Source organism: Meriones unguiculatus, chromosome 17, assembly GCF_030254825.1.
Source record: "Meriones unguiculatus strain TT.TT164.6M chromosome 17, Bangor_MerUng_6.1, whole genome shotgun sequence".
Classification (NCBI taxonomy): Eukaryota; Metazoa; Chordata; class Mammalia; order Rodentia; family Muridae; genus Meriones; species Meriones unguiculatus.
Genome location: NC_083364.1, coordinates 19,447,329 through 19,457,336, shown reverse-complemented (window position 1 = coordinate 19,457,336; position 10,008 = coordinate 19,447,329). Strand labels below are relative to the sequence as shown.

General features: G+C 52.5%; 1 protein-coding gene across 1 annotated transcript; it reads left to right on the top strand.

Annotated features, from left to right (window-relative positions):
• The first annotated feature begins 4,357 nt into the window (after window positions 1–4,357).
• On the top strand, window positions 4,358–9,846 carry Ubxn6 (UBX domain protein 6). Its single transcript, XM_021632892.2, has 11 exons — window positions 4,358–4,558; window positions 5,515–5,678; window positions 5,837–5,898; window positions 6,088–6,216; window positions 7,393–7,490; window positions 7,631–7,706; window positions 8,263–8,347; window positions 8,426–8,645; window positions 8,728–8,858; window positions 8,935–9,083; window positions 9,338–9,846. Exons 1-11 carry the CDS (start codon window positions 4,476–4,478, stop codon window positions 9,464–9,466), a joined length of 1,326 nt encoding a protein of 441 aa, XP_021488567.1. The 5' UTR covers window positions 4,358–4,475; the 3' UTR covers window positions 9,467–9,846.
• Window positions 9,847–10,008: the final 162 nt, after the last annotated feature.

Genomic DNA, 10,008 nt, shown 5'->3' with positions numbered 1-10,008 from the left:
CTACTTATTGGGTTCGGGGCGGCCGGAAGTCCCACCCTCCCTTCGCTACGGGCCGCCGTCGCCGTCGCTCTTGCCCACAGAGAAGCGCGGGGACCAATAAAGGGAGGGGTTGGCTCAGAGCTAGTTAACGGGATTGGATAACGGAGCAGAAGCCAAGGGCGTGGACTAGGGCCCAGGGGGTGGGGTGGACGCTGTCCGACGTGAGGACGAAATGCTCCAGGGGCTACAGGGAGGAGCCTAAAGAGCAATGATGGGGCGGAGCTTGGTTTGGGGCGCGTTCAGGGGCGTGGCTCGCAGTCAGGATGGGGAGCGGGGCGAAGGAAATGAATTACTCTCAGGGACGGGGAGGGGCTTAGATAGGGACAGGGGCGTGGCTTAAGAGCGGAATGTGGCTGCGACCTGTGGGTCACTGCGCAGGGTGGAGGTGAAAGGAAGACGGAAACCAGTAACAAGCAGTGAGGGGCGGAGCGTGGGGAAGGCGGGACATACATAACCTTACCGAGCCGGCATTGGAAGTAACCAGACGAAACATAGCATAGAAGACGGGTTAATGACAGCCTTCCAGAAGGGCATTAATGTAACTATGAAGCCCATTGGTTACAGCTCGACCAATGGCTAACCTGAGGACAGGTTCAACAGGACCCTGCAAACTCCCGCCAGGAATTGATGGGGAAGGGGCGGGGCTCGAGAGAGGGCAGGGTTAGTTACTTTTATTAGTTTTCATTTCTGTGGTTTATAATAAGCAACATAGTTCCATTTTATACTTATAACACCTTTATCCGTTGACATTTTATATTTTAACTATTACTCTTACTTTATTTTATTATTTGGAGACAGGGTCTCATTCTGTAGCCCTGACTGGCCTGTAACTGTCTATGAAGTCAGGTTGGCCTTGAACTTGAAAGAATCAGACTAACTTTGTAACCTATGTTTCTTTAACTGCCTTATAACTTATATTTTCAAGTTTTAGGCCCATGTCAATTAAAGCCTCTTAGTGCTTCTCCAGAGAGCTGAGGAATGTAAAAGTTCCTGACATTAGCCATCTGTGAGGGCAGAGATAAGAAAGAGAACAAGCAGAGATCTCTACTAAATGGAGAGAAAATCACTGGCTGGTGCCTGTGAGATGAGCTTTGTTTGGAAACTAGGCCAAATGGCCCCAATCCTTCTGAATAGCTCCTGACCTTTGATCCAAAGCCTGAAACCCCCACTCCTCAGAACAGACACAGGATGAGTTAATCACTCTCCCACCTTTAATTGTGGCTATATTTCATATGGCAGGAAATTCCAAACTGACTTGAAGATCAGATATTTATGACAGGGCTGACCGGACCTAAGGGTGCCCAGAACCAACCAATTATTTTAAAAGTTAAATACCTCATCCAATCCTGAATCGCCAAGATCGCACGCAACTCCAGGAGATTCCTGCACTTTCTCTTTTAAAAACCCAAAGCCCTTGTCTCCCGGGGCCACTCCTTGCTGACCAGCAGGGGTGACCCCGTTGCGCAATGGTCAAAATAAACAAACCTCGCTGTGATTTTGCAGCGATGATTAGTTTCCTGGGTTCTCTTCATACCTTCTTATATTTAGGCTCATGCTGGGCCTAACAAACTCACAGAAATCTTCCTGTCTCTGCCTCCCGAGTCTTGGGATCAAAATTGTACACCACCTCGCCCAGCCTTATTTTTATATTTTAAAGTTAAAAAAAAATCTGTGTATGATATATGTGGGCATGCCAGAAAATGCTCCGGCATGTATGTAGAAGTCAAAGGACAGCTTTGGGGAGCCAGCCAGCCCTCTTCCTTCACCTGAGGCTTTTGGGAAAAGTATTCATTCGATGAGCCAGCTATTTTTATTTTATTTATTTTTACTCATTGTTTATTTTTCATTTTCAATACAGGGTTTCTTTGTGTAACCTTGGCTGTCCTGGCACTCACTCTGTTAGTCAAGGCTGGCCTTGATCTTATGGAAATCTGCCTGTCTCTGCCTCCCAAGTTCTGGGATTTTTTTTTTTTTAATGGCAGGTTCTTACTTAGCTCAGGCTACCTTCTGAATAGCCATGTACCTACAGGTGACCTTGAACTTCTGGTCTCCTGACTCTCCAAGTGCTTATTTGGTCCTAGGGATGGAGCCCAGGTTTTCCTGCATGTTAGTTAGGTGGACACTCCAGCCACTGAGCTCCATCCCCACACTGTTTATTTCTTTTACTTACAGAGTATTAACTGAGCACCTACAGTATGTGGTGCCACAAACTAGGCAATACCATACTGAATAGAAAATACATTAAATACCCAATGCCTCAGTTTCCCTAGCTGTAAAACAGGGTCCATGATGCAACATGTCTAATGGGACCAGAGAGGATTGGTGATTTCCCTATCCTGAACTGTGTCTGGTCATTGGGGTTCCTGGAGCTTTCACACTAGAATCCTGATTCACACCATAAAGAACTGTTTGTATTTCTGTTTTTTTATTTAGAATCTATATGTGATCTCAACGGAAAAGAAACTAATAAAGGTGGGCTGTCTGTGCTGTAGGGACCTCTCAGGACCTGAAGCATGGACAGAGAACTGGCTCATATCCCAGTATTCAGGAGGGGAAGCAGGAGGATTGGCCTTGTTGAAGACAGAGATGAGAGAGGATGGCTGAGGCTTGGTGCCAGCTTAGCTCTAGGTTCAGGGAGAGACCCTATGTCTCAGGACTAAAGCAGAGGATGAGAGGCCACCAATCTCCTCCTCTGATCTCCCTGCAGGGAATGGACATGATATCCACCCACACCACATTCATTCATTCACACACACACACACACCTGTTCTGTCAAAGTGACACATAATTGTCATTTCAGCACTTCAGAAGTGAAGGCAGGAGGATCAGAAGTTCAAGGCCAGCCTGGGCTACATGAAGTCCTCTCTCAAACATATATATTGGGGGACTTGGTGGTGCACACCTGTGATCTCAGCACTCAGGAAAGTAGGCACAGACAGATCTCTGTGAGTTCAAGGTCATCTTGGTCTACATAGTGAAAACCTAAAAAAAAAAAATTCACAAACTTAAAAAAAATTATTCATTTATGATCTATACAGTGTTCTGCCTGCACATGTGCATTCCAGAAGAGGGCACCAGAAGTCATTATAGATGGTCATGAGCTGCCATGTGGGTGCTGGGAATTGAACTCAGGACTTCTGGAAGAGTAGCCAGTTCTCTTAACCTCTGAGCCATCTCTTCAGCCATGCAAACCTTTTTTTTTTTCCAGACAGGGTTTCTTAGGCTGTCCTAGAACTTGATCTGTAGATAGGCTCTGCTTGCCTTTGTCCCCTGAGTGCTGGGATTAAAGGCTTGAACTACCAGTGCCTGGTTCAAAACAAAATTTTTCCCCAAGGACTAAAGCATCATGTCCTAGAACATTTACTGAGCACTTCCTGGCTGCCTTCCTCAGGTGCTCCATTCCTCTCACTGTAGCTTTTGGAAACCACCGCCTTCCACTGTTCTCCTCAAATGCCTTCAAGGCCTTTCTCCAGCCACGAGGCTCCTAGTTTCTTTGAAAGGTGCCCATCCTGCAGGTATGTGCATCTTGGCATCCAATGGTTGGCAGAAACAAGGATATTACTACCAGTCTGGATAGCTCCCGAAGTTGCTGCCTCCCTAGACTGTTTCACACCAGCACAGATGAAAGCTTGCCCATTGCCACTTCAGTTATATGGCCCACTGACTGCAAACGCTAGCTGCCCCTGAGACCACAATGCCAAGTGAAATTAAGGCAGAATTGCATGTATACAGACAGTAGGTGCAGGATCGAGCTCCGGGAACCTCAAGTGAGCATCCAGTGGCCCACTCCACCCCTTCTTTCTAATCAGTGACCATCAACAGTGAAGTATGTGATTCTGAGGGTCTCTTACACATAGTCAAAGTGGCCCTGATGATGACGGCTGTTTCTTATGTGAACAAAAGTGTTCTACAGTGCCTGAGCTAAGAGCATGCACCTTTTTTGTTGAGTATGCACACCACACCAGAAGTGTTGTAGGAAATTAAACTCAGGCTTCACACATGCTGGGCAAGCCCTGCACTAGCACCAATTCCTCGGTCGGGGCTCCTTTCTGTCTTGCCCCTCCCAAAGGGCATTTCAGCTCCCGCCCCGCACACCCATGCTAATTTTTCTCTTAGCCCACGCTGGCCTTGAAAACTGGTTTCAGCAGCTCTGGGGACACTTCCTAGCTGCTTGGAAGGCTGGAGTCAGCCCCCTCGGTCGCCCCCTAGCGGCCCACCGCGGTCCGGAGGCGGCGGGGCCATCGCCCCGGTAACGGCGTCGGCAGGCAGGAAGACGGCGCCCGCCCACTAGGTGTGCGCGAGGCGATTGTCACGTGAGCAGGGCGGGACTTCCGGCGCTGCAATATTTTTTTTCCGGTGGTTGGTTCCCTGCTTCTCACCACCCGGGCCCTGCGCCCTCCGCCCGCGGCCCACGCCGCAGGGCCGCCGCCGCCGCCATGAAGAAGTTCTTCCAGGAGATCAAGGCTGACATCAAGTTCAAGAGCGCGGGGCCCGGCCAGAAGCTTACGGACTCCGCAGGGTGCGTGAAGCCGCCTGGGCGGCGAGGAGGGCCGGCGGCGGGATCCCAGTTATCCCTCCAGTCTTTGCCAAGCCTGGAGCAGATGGGAGGGTGGAGTGTGACAATGGGCGGGGCCAAAGTGTGTATGGGGGGCGGAGCCTGAGAGGGGCGTGGTGTGGTGGGCGGGGCCGGAGAGGAGGGCAGGGCATGTAGCATGGTGGGCGGGGTGTTGAGGGTTAAGCGGGTCCGGTGGGCAGTGGTGGCCAAGGAACCTAGAGATTCAGGTGGTCAGGGCCTAGAGATTCCTGGTCCTGTCTGATGAGAAGGGGCGGGACGATTCCAGGGTCGGAGCTAAAGGAAGAGGTGGAAGAACCGCCTCAAGTCAGAGCCGGGACAGGAGAGGGTCTGAGAGATTAAGACTCCTTTGCAGGAGGTGAAGTGTGAAAGGACTTGAGATCTGGGGTGTGGTACTCTGGGCAGGGTTCCGGAATGAGAGAAGGTTATGGAAGAGTCTCAGAGGAGTATGGAAAGCAGAGAACCCCTAGCAGGCTCTGGGAGGAGGAGGTGGGATCTCTCTGGGGGCCTTGGCAGGGAGGGTATTCACAGGAGGATTAGAGGCCCTGGAGAACTGTGTGCTGGAGAGGAAGGTAAGGCATGTGTGCATGGCAAGTGGGATGCTAGAGCTGCCCAGAAAGGGTGAGGTGGAGATTGGAAACAGCTGTAGGCTACCAGAAAGAAGTCTGCAGGAGGTAGGGGAGGTCAGCCCCATGACAACCAGGGGCTGGTTGGGAGGAATGGTCTCCTGCAGGCCGGGGCTAGAAAGGTGGGCAAACTAGGGTGCAGCTACATGCAGCTTCCATGATGCAGGGCATATGGAGGTTCACAGGGCGCTCAGGCCGACCTGAGGAGGGGAGGCCCAATGCCTGCGATCTCTGCAAGACGTGAGTACTAGTAGGCTGTTCCCCATGTCTGTCCAGGGAGAAGACCTCCAAAGAAAAGTCACCACAGCCGGTCATCCGCCAGCCCCGCCAGGGTCCCACTGATGAGGCGCAGATGGCTGCTGCTGCTGCCCTGGCCCGGCTGGAACAGAAGCAGCCTCGAGCCCGGGGCCCTACATCTCAGGACTCCATCCGGAACCAGGGTGAGTTCTGCTCTCTGGAGCACCTGGGGGCGGGGGCCTGAATCAAATGAGAAAGGGTCCAACAGAGGGCAGCCCCTGTGACAAGTGACACTAGTCGTTCTTGGATGGGGACTTGCTGTGGTCCTCACTCCGTCCCCATTACACCCTCCCACTCCCAGTGAGAAAGGAACTTCAGGCTGAAGCCACCTCCAGCAACAGCCCAGCTGCTCGGACCAACTTGGTAAGGCAACTGCTGGGGACTGCCCAATGCTCTGGGATAGTGTGGAGGCTCTCCTGGGGAGGGAGAGCCTCGTGCAGAGCCTGGGGTGGGTGAGCAGTACCTCTGGCAGTGGTGAGACAGATCCTTGGAAGGAGGGTGACAGCCATGAGCCTGTATGTCTAGTTCTGAGAGCCTCCTGTTAATCTCCAGGTACCTGAGCCCAAAGAGGAACTGTCTTCCCACTTGGCAGTGCCTGGCGTGTACTTCATCTGTCCGCTCACAGGTGTCACCCTGAGGAGGGACCAGCGGGATGCTCACATCAAGGAGGCCATCCTGTCGGTGAGTGGCTCCTGCTCCAGCATCAGGCCTGAACTGCTGGATGCAGGGTATCCAGATGTGCGTCAAGCCTGGTGTCTTAGTCACTGTTCTGACTCTGAAGAGATGTCATGGCAAAGGCAGCTTCTTGCAAAAGAAAGTAATTGGGGCTTCCTTACAGTTCCAGAGGTTTAGTCTGCTATAGCGGCAGGCAGGCAGGCATGGTGCTGGAGCTGAAAAAGTAGATGAGTGCTACACATCCTGATGTGTAGGCAGACATGGCAGAGACAGAGACATGGCCTGCCATGTTTTTTGGTTATTGTTTTAGTGTTTGGGTTTTTTTAAAAGATTTATTATTTATACAGTATCCTGCCTGCAGATGTGCCCGCATGCTTGGTTGCTAGGAATTGGACTCAGGTCCTTTGGAAGACCCAGTGCTTTTAACCTCTGAGCCCTCTCTCCAGCCCAGTATGGGCTTTTTAAATCTAAAAGCCCACCTACAGTGACACACTTCCAGCAAGGCCACACCTCCTAATCCTTTCATACTGTACCACTTCCCAGTGACTAAGCATTCCAATATATGAGCCTGTGGTAGCCATTCTTAACTCAAAACACTCTACCTGGTAATTGCTCTGATGAACTCCGATATAGTGGTACACCCCTGCTTTGCTGCCAAGGCAGGATGATTCTGAATTTTGGGCCAGCCTATGCTTCACAAAAGGAAAACAGAAAAAGAGGACATGTACATACCTGTAAACATAGCTTTGACGGAACCTGGTGGCTTTAGATATGCATCTGTTTCCTGAGCTCTGGTGCCAGGAGTCCAACACAAGACTTGCTGAGCTAAATTCAGGGAAAGCTGGTCTCTCATGGAGGCTCCAGCTTTGCCTTCTCCAGCTGGTAGAGGCCTCACATCCATCAGCTTGTGGCTTCATCCAGGTGCTGTGCATCTAAAGCCAGCACTTAGGGCCCAGCTGGGGCCCCACAAGTCTCAAAGGGATGTCCTCATCTCTTCCTGCTTAGCCTTTTCCCCATCCTGGAAAAGGCATGAGTGACCTCCACTGAAGGCATGCTCCTTGTCCTCAATCAAGCACTTATGGCTGGCTTTGCCTCAGTTTACACCAGTGGCTGCAGCTGCTGCCACTCTGCCCTTTCCCCAGAAGTCTTGTGGGGTCCTCAGCATGCCCACCCCTCCCCCAGCACTTTTCCATGGACCCTGTGGCTGCCTCTATCATGAAGATACATACGTTCAACAGAGACCGGGACCGCGTGAAGCTGGGTGTGGACACCATCGCCAAGTGAGTGAGCCTCAGTTTACCCAAGGGGCCTGAGCAGTGCTGAGCTCCTGTGCTGAGCTCCAGGTTCACCCTGTCTAAGGTTTAGGGGTGGAAGAATGATGAGGTCAGGTGGTCACCTTGGTGGCTTTGCCTCCCCATAGGTACCTGGACAATATCCATTTGCATCCAGAGGAAGAAAAGTACCAGAAAATCAAACTGCAGAACAAGGTGTTCCAGGTGAGCTGCAGTGGCTTTCACTAGGCATGGGGTGGGCAGCATGCCATCTTTATTGCTTGGGTTTTTGTGTGATTGTTCTACTCTGGCTGTTGAGACCACTTCTGTGTAGTCCAGCCTGACCCAGTACTGGTGGAAATGTTCCTGCCTTGGCTTCTAAAGGGCTAGGATGCAGGCGTGCACCCATTTTTCTTTTCATGCATTTATTTAACTTACATTTGAGTGCATGAGCCATAGCATGTGTGTGGAGGAAAGAGAACCTCTGGGAATTGGCACTCTCCTTCCACCACATGTATCCTGGAACATAGGCATCACACTTGGTGGCAGGCACCTGGTCTTTAAATTTTTTGACTATAGGAACTTGAGCTTCAAGACCACAGTAATGCTGGGCCTATGATTAAGTCACTGGGTTTGGGGACCAGCTACTTAAGAGTGGCTCCTTTAAATTGGAATACTTTTGAGTATAAGGGTGCCAGTAGGGGATGCTTGCATCAATTCCAGCAGTGGTGGGATGGGCCTTAGCCCTGCAGCCTAGGTGACCTACATACCTCATCCCTAGGAGCGTATCAACTGCCTAGAGGGGAGCCACGACTTCTTCGAAGCCATTGGCTTCAAGAAGGTGACACTGCCTGTGCCGGATCAGGGTGAGGCAGCGGTGGCCAGGAGGGCGGGAGGGGGAGGGTGCCAAGTGGGACATGGGGACAGCTGAGATGCCTCTGCAGAAGGCCCCGAGGAGTTCTATGTGCTGGGTGAAGACGCACGGGCACACCCACAGAGGCTGGAGCAGCACAAGCAGCGGTTGCTGGGCGCAGAGCCAGTGCGGGCCACACTAGACCGGCAGTGCCGGGTCTTCCGTCCCTCGGCCCTGGCCTCACACTTCGAGCTCCCTGCTGACTTCTTCAGCCTCACAGCCGAGGAGGTAAAGCGCGAACAGAGGCTCAGGTAGGCCCAACATGAAGCGAAGTGGGAGCAGTTTCGGAGGGTAGGGGGAGCTGGAGAGGCCTGATCACACTTATGCCCACAGAACGGAGGCGGTAGAGCGGCTGAGCTCGCTTAGGACCAAGGCCATGCGGGAGAAGGAGGAGCAGCGGGAGCTGCGCAAGTACACCTATGCCCTTCTGCGCGTGCGCCTGCCGGACGGCTGCCTGCTGCAGGGTAAGTGGCCAGCCCAGCCTTGGAATGGGCAGCAGGCTTGCTGTACCGCCTAGTTCATGCTGTGTGTGCCCCACAGGGACCTTCTATGCCCGGGAGCGGCTGCCAGCACTCTTCCGGTTTGTGCGTGAGGCACTGCAGAACGACTGGCTGCCATTTGAGTTGCGTGCCTCAGGCGGGCAGAAGCTGGTAGAAGACGAGGCCCTGGCCCTGAACGAGTGCGGGCTGGTGAGTTGGGGCTGTGCTCCTGGGATCACCTCCTTCGCAGGGGCCCCCGGTACTAAATGATGGCAGGTTCAAGCATTGGACCACCTTCCCAGCTTTGCTGGGCTTGTACTATCTTGGTGCCTTGATTTTATTCCTATAAGATGGGGATGGAACCTCTAGAGCTGAAGGGATTTGTATAGTGGTGGCATGGGGACAGGCCATCTGTACATCATAGGAAGTGTCATAGCCCACGTGACACTCTGCCTGCCCTACAGGTACCTTCTGCCCTGCTGACCTTTTCCTGGGATGCTTCGGTATTGGAGGACATGAGAGCTGCAGGGACTGAGCCAGCCACATGTGTCTTGAGGCCTGAGCTGCTTGCAACCATCGAGCAACTCTCCTGAATAAAAGCTGGCTTGGCCTGGGGTGGTGCTGCCTCATGCTGTTCCCAAATCCATTCCTTTCCTTCTGAGCCCCCAGCAACAGGAGGGACACTAGCGTTGGAAACAAGGTCCCATCTCGGGAGCTAATTCTCTGTAGGCTGCAGGGGACAGACCTGAGGAGTGTGGAGCCTCAGCCCTCTGGTGCCATCTTTGAACGCAACACAGTGGGATGGGCCTCTCTGTGGCAAGAGTGGGTCTGTAGCATAGACACAGGCCCCACAGGCTGTGGATGGAGCAGCTTGCCCCATGCCTGGGCTGGAGATAGCAGGAAGGGCAGGGGCCTGGCACATGGAGCTGTAATCCCTAAGTTATAACCCAAATAAACAGGCTATTTAAACCCAGCCTCCTGGTGCTTTAGCGTAACCACGGCACCTTGTTGCTGTGTCAGGGCCAATGTGCTCACAAAGGGCTGGCAGTGGGAATACTGTTCCTGCAGGGGTCTGTTCTGTCCTACAGCCAACCAGTGCTAGTCTTAGCATCATTCTGAGGCCCTTGGTAGAACC